Below are 12,408 nucleotides of genomic sequence, written 5' to 3'. Positions count from 1 at the left end.
CGCCGCGGCCGGGATCGAACGCGCGTCTTTCCGGTCAGCAGCCGAGCGCCGTAACCACTCAGCCACCGCGGCGGGTATAGCACCTAATGAGAATTTGTCATTGCGCTTCAGAGTGCTCAGTAGAACATCTGTGTACCTGTGTCTATTATACGATCGAGGTTGGAACAAGCATGCCGTGTTCGGACCCAGCTTGTGGGCAAGAGCGTGTGGCCTTTCGCGGTGCTCAGCTATTGACTATATTTCGGTGCCTTGTTTGTGCCGGTCACTGAGGCTTTAATTTCGCCCAGGGGGAGACAAACTGTGCTTAAGTTTTACTGCGACAGCAGTGCCATTGTCATTCTGCAAAAATCCCGGCTTCTTCTGTGTCCAGTTTCCTGGGCGATTGAATCCTCCAACCTCCAGAAGCTCCATCCACGTCTCCACCCCAGCTCTGCACCCCCCCTGCCCCTCCCCCCCCCCCCCCAAGCGTTACCCTACACCTACACACGAGCCTCAACCGTGCAGAAGTACTGCACAAACTAAGAGCGCATGCAATATCCAATTCAAGAACGGAGGGCAAAAGCCACCACCAACAAGCCAACTCCCGCCTTCCCCCACCATCTCCTAGCTAGCGAGCTTATCCCTCGTCCTCCTAGTCCTCCACCCTCGTCTCACCACTTCTACCCACCAAAAGTACCGCACGCCTACGCTCAACATCACCCTCCAGAAAAATTGTGCCATGCGTCGTGAGAAAAAAGCGTTGAATACATTGAAGGCATCAAAGTGATCAACCAAAGCGAACCAACTACGCAACTTTCTTGCATCAAGTTCCATGATCACATTGAACCTCGCCGCCCGCATCATAATCATGCGGGCTACGTCACGTAACAGTACCTTGGTTTGGGCTAGTTCGTAACAGTTCTTCGAAAACGTAGCGCAAAAAAAGGAGACGGGCGACACAGAAGGGGCCTGTCCACTTTTGTGTCATCCGTGTCCTTTTTTTGCGCTGTTTTCGAAGAACGGCTACGTCATCAGCCAGTTGGACGTTCGTGCGGAGTTGGTTCAATTTTCGAGTAAAGATAGAAATCGGGCAAAAGGAAGAGGGCAGAAGGTAAGGAAACGTGCAGTCGTATTCATTTATTTAGGTCCTGTCCTCGTCCTATTGCGCAGTTTCTAAACTTCATCATTTAGGCTCCGTTCGTAGCCTCGCAAGATTATGATTGAGAAACTTGACTATCTCTCATGGTAACCATGACAGCCCATTAATTTTTGTTTTCTCTCAAGAAGCGCACGGTCATATTTCTCGGGATCCAATTCGACATCGGGACGCAGGGCGGTGCATGAGATACGAGAAATTGGAATGCAGCACAATCTCTCAAACCCGGCCTGCTGAAGAGGGTTTGTGGTTGGCCTGCTCTGTCAGCCAGCTAGTGGAGTAGCGAGGGAAGATAAAGCATGGCTGCTCTCGAAACAGTCTCCATGCCTCGCTTCCCAAGCACGCGAACTCCCAATTTGTTCTATTTTTCGACCAGCAATCGTATTTTACGCTCATCCGCCTAGCCCGGGGAGTCAGTGACACGTGAATGCGCTCTCGGGGAGCCGTTGTATTGAGTTCACGTGGTATGCGCCCTCGGATCCCTACGTGATATACAGTCCTCGTCCTTTTAGGATATGGAAGCTTCAAAGTAACGTGAAAAAAAAGCAGTACGTTTATATAGTAAGCCCACTTAGAAAAATGACTTCTCGCTTTCTTTTCTTGTGTTGTGTATCATTTTTTTTCGCAATCATCTTTCGAACGCAGTTTTCAACTTTTCGAACACAGACACGCAAAAAAAAAAAAAAACAGTTCTATCGCTGCTGCGGTTCTATATTATGTGAAAAACAAGCAGTCTACCACTATATATTGAAATATCATATCTGCCAGGCACGCTTTGCTCTACGTGAGCCGCGCCAAATTTGTTGCTTTTTCCACAAACAAATTGGATACTGTGTTGTATGTAGGATGGAAGAGAATGATACTCACAGGTGAGTATGTCTCTGGTTTGATGTATAATATACCGGATGCGCCAAAAGCAGAGAGATTTCAGAATCATTGTTTTTGGGGGCTTCTGGAGGTCACTGTTCTTGTCCGCCCGAATGAGGCTGGGCAACTCTATTGAACTGGACGTCTGTTCTTGCAGGTGTTTTGCGTTCTTCTTACATATAGGTCCTTAAACTTCGTTTCAGAGGTATTCACATGGCTTGGTTTAGAAACTGAGGTCCATTCGTCTTAAAACGAATCAACAACATAAGAACATTTCAAAATCTTCCATCATTTCCAACAACCTTCCTGTATATTTTTGCTTTCTTGTAAGCCCTAACGCGGACATTTATTCTCCTGAACAAAAAAAGAGAAAGAAATGCTAGTCCAAGTGACCTGAAAATTGGGTGAAAGGTAAAGTGAAACAGACGTGGCAGGTCCTCGATTTCTCGAGTCATGTTTTTCTTATTAACTTAAGGACTATTTCAAGTGGGTTCATGTGTGTGGTGATCGGGCACAGTACTGACTTTTGCGTGGTGCTTCTCAAAACACTTTCAGAAAACACTAACATAAAGTTGAAAGCATGAAAAAAAAAAGGAAAGCGCAAGTGACGTCAAATGCGGAGGAAATGGTACGTTTTCGATTTAAACTGAGTTCAAGAAACAGTTCTCTGAGGAGTTTGAATGCGAAAAGTTTTAATGCGCAGGAGTTATTGTGGGCACCGACGCTCTTACCATTCCTAATAGTTCTCGATAAAAACCAAACCCCCCTGGCAGATACGATGCAAGAAAACAGGTCCTTGGAAACCCACCCTCTGAAACAAGAACTACGTTTGCTAACCACTTTCTGGTCCGGTACTTCTCTCACCATCATCAGCCGCGCTAATGTTGTTCTGCCTTTCCAATCGCTGCTTTCACTTAAAAGGCGGCGAATGACGTCTCAAGCATATCCACTCGCGCGAAAGGCATGCAAGTCACGTTTCTTCGAATACAAATGCAAAAATAAAAAAACAGTTAGGAGCAAGCGCTCGCACTGTGCGCTCTTTGCTTGTTATGCGTGTCTGCGCATGCTATGAATCAATATCAACTTTCCCAAATCACACGCTCGGTTACGTACCCAACCATGTTTAATAAATTCTGAATTCATTCCATTTAATTTTAAACGTAACGGCTGCATCAAGCGCAAAGACATAGTGAATCATGGTTGGTTCTGCACGCTCCCGTATGTCCCTGAATAATATCCTCTCCTGAACTGCACCGTTATAGCATCGAGGAAAAATCAAACCTATAATTTCAACACTAAATCAGCCGTGTTGACCAAATGTTTAGGGGAATCCCCCAGGGTGGAGTAGATTTGTAATAAGGGAGTAATTACTCATTGGCATCCACCTGAGCGCAGCCATACGGCTACAGACCACCTTGGGGGATTCCCCTAAACATTTGACCAACACTGTTCCCACTTCGAGTTATTGATCAATCCGCTCTCGCCCTACCATAAGCTTGCTTCCCGGTTAGGTCAATTGGTAGAGCGAGTGCTCCGGTAAAGCGGTGGTCCCGGGTTCGAACCACGGAGCAGGAAGAATTTTTCTTTTAACTACAAAGTTTCTGAGAAAGTTGTATAGCTTTCCTTTGTAGCCGTATGGCTGCGCCCAGGTGGATGTCAGTGAGTAATTACTCCATTATTATAAATCAACCGTGCCGTATTAGGTTCGGCAATGTCATGAATAAGAGCTCTTTGACTTGCCTTCGCAGGGCAACTTGTGCCGCCATCACCCTTTGCCGTTCCACCACGAGAAGGCAGTTGGGACAGCGGCAGTCCTTCCACCGGCAGCTCCTCTTGTGACCCTTTAGACAGGACACTACACCGTGGTTGCGACACCGGGCGCACTTGGGTGTCCTTAGGGCCCGACCAGGAGGTCTCGGAAGTGGCGGAGGTGGCGGAAGAGAAACCGGAAGCGAGGCGGGCTCACCGGAAGACGACGAAGAGGCAATAGGCGATGTCGTGGATATCGCAGGTGAAGATGATGGACACGAGGAGGACAGAGAAGCCAGGGGAGGCAGTGTGCTGATCACGGCGTCAACGGCGGAAGATGGCGCTGATGACGGCTTGGAGAGGTCGTGCGGACGTCCTCCCGACGAGTCCGGCTCCCGGTAGGGAGACGTGGAGCAGGGTGTCGAGAGGGACGACGGGTAAACGGTCACCTCGTCCGCTAGTGGCACTGGAACAAACGGAAGGCGAAAAGGGTATGTTAAGTTTCTTGAAGCGAGGAAATCCTTTCGCGTCATACATTCGAACGGAAGTACAAATTCGGGAGCAACTGCAGTGTTTTGTGCGCGGCTGAACGAAAGGCTGCACAGTCACACGTGCAGCTAAACGGAACAAGCTAATAACTTTTTACTGCAATTGGGCCTTTCTCAGCAGTAAATATTATTATGATTATAATTCGCATCAGAGATAACTCGACCTAGAACTTGCGCTTCTAGTTTTCGTGGCGCAATGAGCAATTAAGTTTAGTAAGGCATACCCTTCTCTGCTTACTTATGTCAGTACCTGTGCATGATGGTAACCATGAACAAATTTGACGTACTGGACTAGCACCCAGTTCAAGGGACTTGTTATTGGAGGGAGAGATATCTGAGCACCACGTCCATTTGATATGCAGATTGACCTGCGAAACTTCTAATCTTTAGCTCTGTTTCACAGTGTGCCTTTAATTGTAGAAGGATTAGTCGCTGTAAACTTCTGCTGCCATATGCAATACGAAGCGTTATATCTTCGTGCATTTTTCTTGTAGGCACGTCAGATGCAGATGCCGAGAAGAATTTAACATTAAGACCCAAGTACAGTGCTGGTTTGTCAGAGATCTGACACAGAGCTTCATACATGCGGTCCTTTATTTGAGTTTCTCCCCCTCTATGCGTTTTCACTAACCAATGCATGCCTCGCATGCAATTTCTATTATGAAATTAACTGACAACCATACATCCATTTTTGGCAGTCTCACACATTCCTGCACGACAGTACGGCCGTTCTGAGACACCACGACATATAAAATACGAAGCAATTGTGAATCTTCTACGAGTAGGAAGTATAAACACGACAGAGTCATAATTAATCGCGTAGACAACGCGAGAACTATACGCAATACAATATCCGTCTCATGTATGTGGTAGGCCTTATTCAGTGCCGCTGCCAGACGAGTCTTGGGGTGGGGTTTTTCCCTATTCTCTGAGCGTTCGCACTGCTAATGTCGATAGGAATCGCGGACCTAGAACGGCCACTGCTCACTCCAGATTCCAGTTTTTGTCACCTATTTTTCCTTTTATAAAGAGGAGCAGCAGGAATAATACGTTTACTCGAGTCAAGCAGTGACTCTTGTGTGAGTCAGAAACCTCAGTCACTTCATTCATCACTTATTTGCAGCAAAACTTGCTCTTTTGGGGTAATAATATTATTACTTTAAGATTTCAGTGGATGTTAATAACCACTAGTCTAGCACAGCCCATCATATTTTTTTCTTATTCTCATGGTCCCCTTAAAGTCTGTTCAGAGTGTTGCAGCTGATGATTCAGGTTACGATATTAATTTCATGAGGATTCTGCATATTTTTATTAAGCTATTTTTAACAGCTAGCTTTCAAATAGAGCAATGTTAACAGCAAATACTCGAAAATGTTTTCTTTCACCTAGCCTTACCACCACCTCACGTGCGACAAAAACTGAGCGCACATAACACAGCGCGGCACTTGTCGCCTATGTAATCTATTCCTCGAATGTCGTGTACGGGCGCTTGGTCCAAAAGCTCGAACACTACACCGGACGTGATCGCGTAAGAATGCCACCGCCCGCCGGCTCCACGGTTCTCGAGTTACTCCCTCACAAGGCAACGCAACGCTTCACTACTACGCGATGCAGGTTGTTCCTCCTTCATGATGGTCGTCCCTTCATCACACACTGAAAGGAAGTTCCTTCACTCTTGTGCAATTCGCAAGCGACTGCAACGTGGAATGGCGATAACCTCGCTTGATAGCATAGCTGACCTCCGCCCGAACTCCCTTCTCCCCCGCCTGCTCTCGGTCGTCAAAGGCAGGGGTGTCACGTTCCCGACATTCCAGCGAATCGCTGCCACACGTGATCGGGATCTACCGCACGTGAGGCTGCCGAAGTTTCCCGGCTCGAGCGATAGACGGGAGATGTTGTTACGGTCGAAGTACTCGCATTCCTGACGTAACTACGACAGTGTCCTTCTGGGACCCCTCGTTCGGCGCTTGTCGCAGTGGGTAGCGTTTCCTGGAAGAGTAGCCACATGTTTTCCTGTGTGTACCATGGACAAGACTTTGTCTACTTCAAGTATTGCAGTCTCTCTAAATTGAAAACTTCCTCTTTCCCTCGCTAGCTATTGCAAACGTTATCCATACGGGTCCGGGCAATAAGAATAATGCGCACTTGAGAGAGAGTGTGTCGTGTGGAGGCGAGCGCCATCGGTCGTCGGATGGTACAAGCGGGCTAGTAAGAGATTGTACTCAATGGGGCGAGGGTTAAGGCATGGCAGATCACTAGCTATTCTCCACCTGCGTAATGAAGAGAAGCGTGAAAGTCTTTAGGAAGGCTGACAAATCTGTGTACCTGGATTGAAGAATAAATATTTTTGTGCTTTAGTTCCTATTTGAGGTACATATTCCTTGTACTATACAGTCGTAGCCTTAGTGCAGCATACGGCAACCTTGCTTAGACGTAGGGGAATCTTGTATGGTATGTTCATGTTGACATCTTTCCTTAATTGGAGTGGCAAAGGCTTGTGGTAAAGCCTTGTTCTGAAAGCATGAAGATGCTATTTTTGATTGCAAACTTTCCGCCGTGTGTTGCGCTCTTATGAATAACTTTTTACTGAAGTTCAGCGTGTAAACAAGGTGTCCGAATTAAAGCGAAAATTACGAGAGTCGTGTTAACAGTACAAAACAAGGGACGCTTGGGAAACTAACAGTCTGCTCGCCTTTCTTCACAGCAAAAAAAAAGACAACACGGCCGGTTCAACACCTCTCTAGATTACCGCGAATCCTTGTTGTGTTCGTTCATTCTTCAAAGCTGCCGGCACGCCGCTTTATCGCATTGTGTCTGATGCAAGACGCGACCAGATTTATCTCGGTTGATCTCGTCCAGGAGGAGGTGATTCTACGTTGTTGCAGAATGGTCTGACAACTTTACAAGCTTTATCTCGAAAGTTCGCTATCAGCTTTAAACTGAGCCCGGACGAGACCAGCGGGCATTCTGTTCGACGACCGTCGAGCACGCTTGTTGCTACGTCACCGCGACTCTTCCAGTTCTTCGCGGGCGCAAGTCAGCCCAAATTAAGGGTTTTGTTTAGAAGCCATTTTCGCTGTCTTCTGTCTCTCCTAACTGCAGTCATCACTACGTGACATCTGGTGGAGGTGCTAACAGATGTCCCTGTCGCCCTCACCCCATGGGAGCCTCCAAAGCAGCCCGAGCCACCTCGAAGATCACGAGAAAGCCGCAGAAGCCGCCCCAACCGAAGGCAAAGTGCGAAGCAGCCGTCGTATCCTGAGGCGTTTACCTGAGTACGGACTACTACCGGACTGCACGCAAGCAAAGAATGACTCCTCAATTCCGACGTCAACGACGGCTACGACACCTGCAGCCCCCATTATTTTGCACCAGCCCCGACTACCGTCCACGTTCAAGGGTTCACCGGCCGAGGATCCTGAAGATTTCCTTGAACAGTTTCACCATGTCGCCGTATTCAACAGTTGGTATGACCAGACTAAAGTGTGGCACCAAAGTAAGTAACCCGACGAGCGCTCACGATGTATGGCTAAGAGCTGCAAAAGGATACAGGTTGATTATTTTAAGCTTTACATGTTTTATTTTAAAAACTATGCCAGATACGTCCGTGCGGCCTCTTCAGCTAAATTATACGACGAGGCGTGAATTTTATACCTCATATGAATCAATAATTGCTTGAATAATTAACTTAAATTAACTGATAGAATTTTTTTAATTCGAAAAAAAAACCTTTCTTGAGTATGTCCACAATTTGAGGTTTTCGAAAGGCGTCGGCAGCAGTTTTGGTGTTCTCAGATCAAACAAATGGCCTCTATCAGTAGAAGACGATGTGAGGATGATGCGCAAAAAAAATTATGACGATAGGATTATTAGTTAATTACTTATAACAAAAAATGACAAAAAACCGACCGAATAGCTCTGTGGTTGGTATAGTAAGCGCACGGGTAAATAATATCCGTGGATGGCAAAATGGTGGAAAAGTAGGCAAAGGAGTGAAAACAAATTTTAAATGCGTTGAAATGTGTTTGGTGAGTTATAGTTAACGAAACGAAAAAGTTGGATTGACATAGATTAATTATTTTTTTTATTTTATTTACATTATACTGCAGACCTCATGTGGTCCAAGCAGGAAGGGCAGATAAGGTATAATTAAAAACGCCATAAGTTATTACATAGGCAAAAGGTTTACACATGACACAAATGAAGAAATACACAATTCAAAAGGAAATACATTACACATCAATCTGCACACAAGAATTAATTTCTAAGATTATTTTCAAAATTATCACTTGATACAATCTGTTCGGGCAGTGCATTCCAATCGTTTATTGTGCGCGGAAAGTAAGAGTATTTAAACGAGTTTGTTTTTGCAAAATATGGTGTTAGGGCATGGGAATGTTGGTGACGGGTTTTTCGTGTAGTCGAAGGTGTAACATAAGGTGAAGAAGAAAATCCAAACTTTCCGTGGATGAGTGAATGAAGAAACATTAATCGAGCAATTTTCCGTCTGATATGAAGAGGTTTAATTTCGTTGGGGGCCATTAAAGCAGATGGGGAATCAGTTCTCTTGAATTTATTATAAATGAAGCGCACAGCCCGCCTTTGTACGTTTTCTATTTTTGCTATGTATTTTTTGGTGTACGGATCCCACACTATAGCCGCATACTCAAGTTTCGGCCGAATAAGAGAGTTATATGCTAATAGCTTAACGTGACTGGGTGCTCCTTTGAGCTTGTGTTTCAAAAATCCAAGTTTTTTTTTACGCAGATGAACAGATGTAATCAATATGGTCGCTCCAGTTACTTAATTACTTAATTAGAAGCAAAACTCGTTGAACCGTTGAATAGGCTGGACAGGGATATAGTAGGGAGACGGGCAAGCAGAAACGGCGCCAAATTTGAAAAACCAAAACGCGTGACTGAGGTGAAAATGGGTGTATTCAGAGCGAATGCAATTAATTAAGAAAAATGTAAATAAATTGATTCAAGTTCGAAGTTTATTCATTGCTTTCTTATAGAGGTAACAAACGCTCAATAAGCAGGAGCTAAAGGCGCAGCCTTACAGGGGCCCCTGCCCTATCGAGCAGTGATGGCAGACAAGATGCAATTACACAAAAAACTAGCAAGCATATACCATATATCTTGTACAGGCAGAAAACGTTGAAACTGAACAGAAAATAAAACTGTAAAAACACTAACAAGCGTATAAAATACATCTAACACACATAGTAACCGCTCACAAAGAAACTTAATTTATTGGTTTATTAGGGTCCAATGTATCAAAATGGCTCAGGCTATAAGGGACGCCGTAGTGAAGGGCTCCGGAAATCTCGACCACCTGGGATTCTTCAACGCGCACTGACACCGCACAGTACACGGGCCTGCAGAATTTTGCCTCCATCTAAATTCGGCCGCAGCGGCTGGGATCGAACCCGTGTGTTTCGGGTCAGCAGCCGAGCGCCGTAACCACCGAGCCACCGCGGCTGGTTTAACTTGTTGTACTCTAACAAAGCAACATAAGGATAAATGATAAAGTTAAGTGTTTATTATTTCACTCTCCAGCAGAAATCTTCTTAGGGACTTGTTTGAAATACGTGCCCTGAAATCAATCCTGTTTCCTAGGTTACTTAAAAATAGCGGGACTTGGTAGTTTACGTGTTGCGTGCCATAGTTTGTAGGTATGCGTGGAGTTCTAAGTGCTTCTTGCAATCAGTAACCGTAATCAATGAGGATGATTAAATAGCAATTAATTGGTTTGGTTTATTGGGGTTTAACGCCCTAAATCAACTCAGGCTATGAGGGACGCCGTAGTGAAGAGCTCCGGAAATTTCGACCACCTGGGGTTCTTTAACGTGCACAGACATTGCACAGTACACGGGCCTCAAGAATTTCGCCTCCATCGAAATTAAGCCGCCGTGGCCGGGATCGAACCCGCGTCTTTCGGGTCAGCAGCCGAGCGCCGTAACCACTGAGCCACCGCGGCGGGCTCTATAGCAATTAATAACAAATAGCTAATTAATGTGTAAATGAAGGCCAATGCAATGCTAATTAAGAGCAAAGAGAAACAACGAGTACTGTGGAGGCGCCAATGATTTCGCATTCTCCCAATGCTGGTTGCCGCAGTGATCTTTAACGTTTTTTATAATTATTTTAGGAACCGAGGCAGTATTGGTAAACTGATGACCATCAACATCAATCTCTCTTTTTAAATTTTCTCAGCCGCCATTGCGTTACGAAATATCGAAGAACAAAATACGAATTTCAAAGCTTGTTGAGTTGACCCTCCGCATTCCCTAATTATGAAATCGGGTCGCTATAAATCAATTTGACTTCTGCTTCAAGATCAAATGCACCAACTGCACCTCTAGTTGATGCGTAATAAGCGCAAGAGACGCTATTTTATATAGGTGAACTGAAGAAAAGCCGGCTCAACGAGCTTCAAAAATGCATATTTTTGACGTTGCATTTTTGAAATGCATATTTTTCAGAGCATTGCCGATAAAGAAAGCTTAAAAACAGGGCTCACTTTCGATATTGACGGCCTTCGATCTGGCATTATAACCATGCCTCCAAAAGTCATCAAGAAAAAACATAATTATTTAATTTACGAGTTAGTCGTTTGATTATTGATCCTTATGAGGTACAGCCCCCGTCAAAAGTATACAGGCCAAGGGGTTTGCTTGTAAGGCCTGCAGCACGCCTCGTTATGCATCCTCAGCGACCGCAATCTCTCAAAAGAGGAATGGCTTTGCGTCCTCAATCCTCCCAAGCTTTGGACTGCTAGATGTGCTAGAGAGCCTCATTACACAGCCCAGAAGTAAACCCCAAGGGCTATATACTTTCACGGGGGCTTTATATAATTTCCATCCTACTGTACAATCCAGCTCAGTAGACCGCCCCATATATATCTCACAGTTTTGAAAGTAAAGATCAGTAAAGGTTGAAAAACGCCCTGTGATTTGAAAGCATCTACTCTGCACGCCACCAGAGACAGATTTTTATAGGGATTCTTTTTTCTCATCACTTCTTTCGCCTTTCTGTGACTGATCATTCCAGTCTTTCATGCTTCAGCCTCAGAACAACACTGATGCTCAATACCAACTCTGACGTCAAAGCCTGCAGCTGCCATTGAGGCACAGGCAAAATTGTAAATTAGCAAAGGAGTATCTGCATAATACTTTCCTTTAATTGCATTTTATTAATAAGCAGGTCAATGCGAAAGTTGTCAGTAACGGAAACATACGTTCACTGTGTAAGTCTCACAAAAAGTTCCCAAAACTGCTCGTTGCAGATGTCGCCAAAGCCTTCGGTTTTCTTCAGGCTGAAGAAGTTGCGTTCAGAGAACAGCAGGCGGGATTAAAATCCCTCGAAAATGCTAACTTCATACAGTGGAATGCAACACAGCGGCAAAAACACCGAAAGAATTTTTCTAGGTTATCAAAGAGCAAAATACGAGCCTGCGCAGACCATAATAACCTATCATCCACCGCGGTGCCTCAGTGGTTATGGTGCCTGACTGCTGACCCGAAAGAGGCAGGTTCGATTCCGGCCGCGGCGGTCGAATTTCGATAGAGGTAAAATTCTAGAGGTCCGTGTACTGTGCTATGTCTGTGCACGTCAAAGAACACCAGGTGGTCCAAATTTCCGGAGCCCTTCACCACGGCGTCCCTCATAGCCTGAGTTGCTTTGGGACGTTAAACCCAATAAACCAAACCAAACTAAAACCTTGAGCGCAAACTGATGGGCCCATCTGATAACCGGCGCCCGCTGTTGTCGAGCTCCCGTAGTCAAATACTGCTGCACCTCCTAGTGTGGCCTTTGTAACGCTCTCCGCACGATGAGAACATTTCTCAAGCAATACCTTGCACACAAGCAAAGTGCTTCTTTTTTATTATACATTGCTGAACTTGGCTTTTTTTCTTCCAAACAAGGCAAAGTTTGTTTTTAAGGCGAAAGCCTTACATCGCTACTTAGCAACTATACCCGGCTTAGTTGTCAGCGTGCAGGAAAGTGGTCCACAAAACCCCAGTGACGTCATCAGCAAAGAAAGTTTCTTCCGGAGGTGCGGGGAATTGAACCGAGGACCTTCAGATTGCGATGCGAGCACCCA

General features: G+C 45.4%; 1 protein-coding gene across 1 annotated transcript in view; it reads right to left on the bottom strand.

Moving 5' to 3' along the window:
* LOC149366776 (uncharacterized) overlaps positions 1-7,661 on the bottom strand; it is a 51,591-nt gene extending 43,930 nt beyond the window's left edge. Inside the window, exons 1-2 of the mRNA XM_089571751.1 lie at positions 7,571-7,661; positions 3,743-4,217 (exon numbers count right to left, since the gene is read on the bottom strand). Of these exons, the coding sequence (XP_089427877.1) occupies positions 3,743-4,217; positions 7,571-7,661 (566 nt within the window). The remainder of the gene's footprint in view (positions 1-3,742; positions 4,218-7,570) is intronic.
* Positions 7,662-12,408: the final 4,747 nt, after the last annotated feature.

This window comes from Amblyomma mixtum, chromosome 1, assembly GCF_055824585.1.
Source record: "Amblyomma mixtum isolate Tamu chromosome 1, ASM5582458v1, whole genome shotgun sequence".
NCBI lineage: Eukaryota > Metazoa > Arthropoda > Arachnida > Ixodida > Ixodidae > Amblyomma > Amblyomma mixtum.
This window is presented reverse-complemented; position numbering and strand designations above follow the sequence as displayed.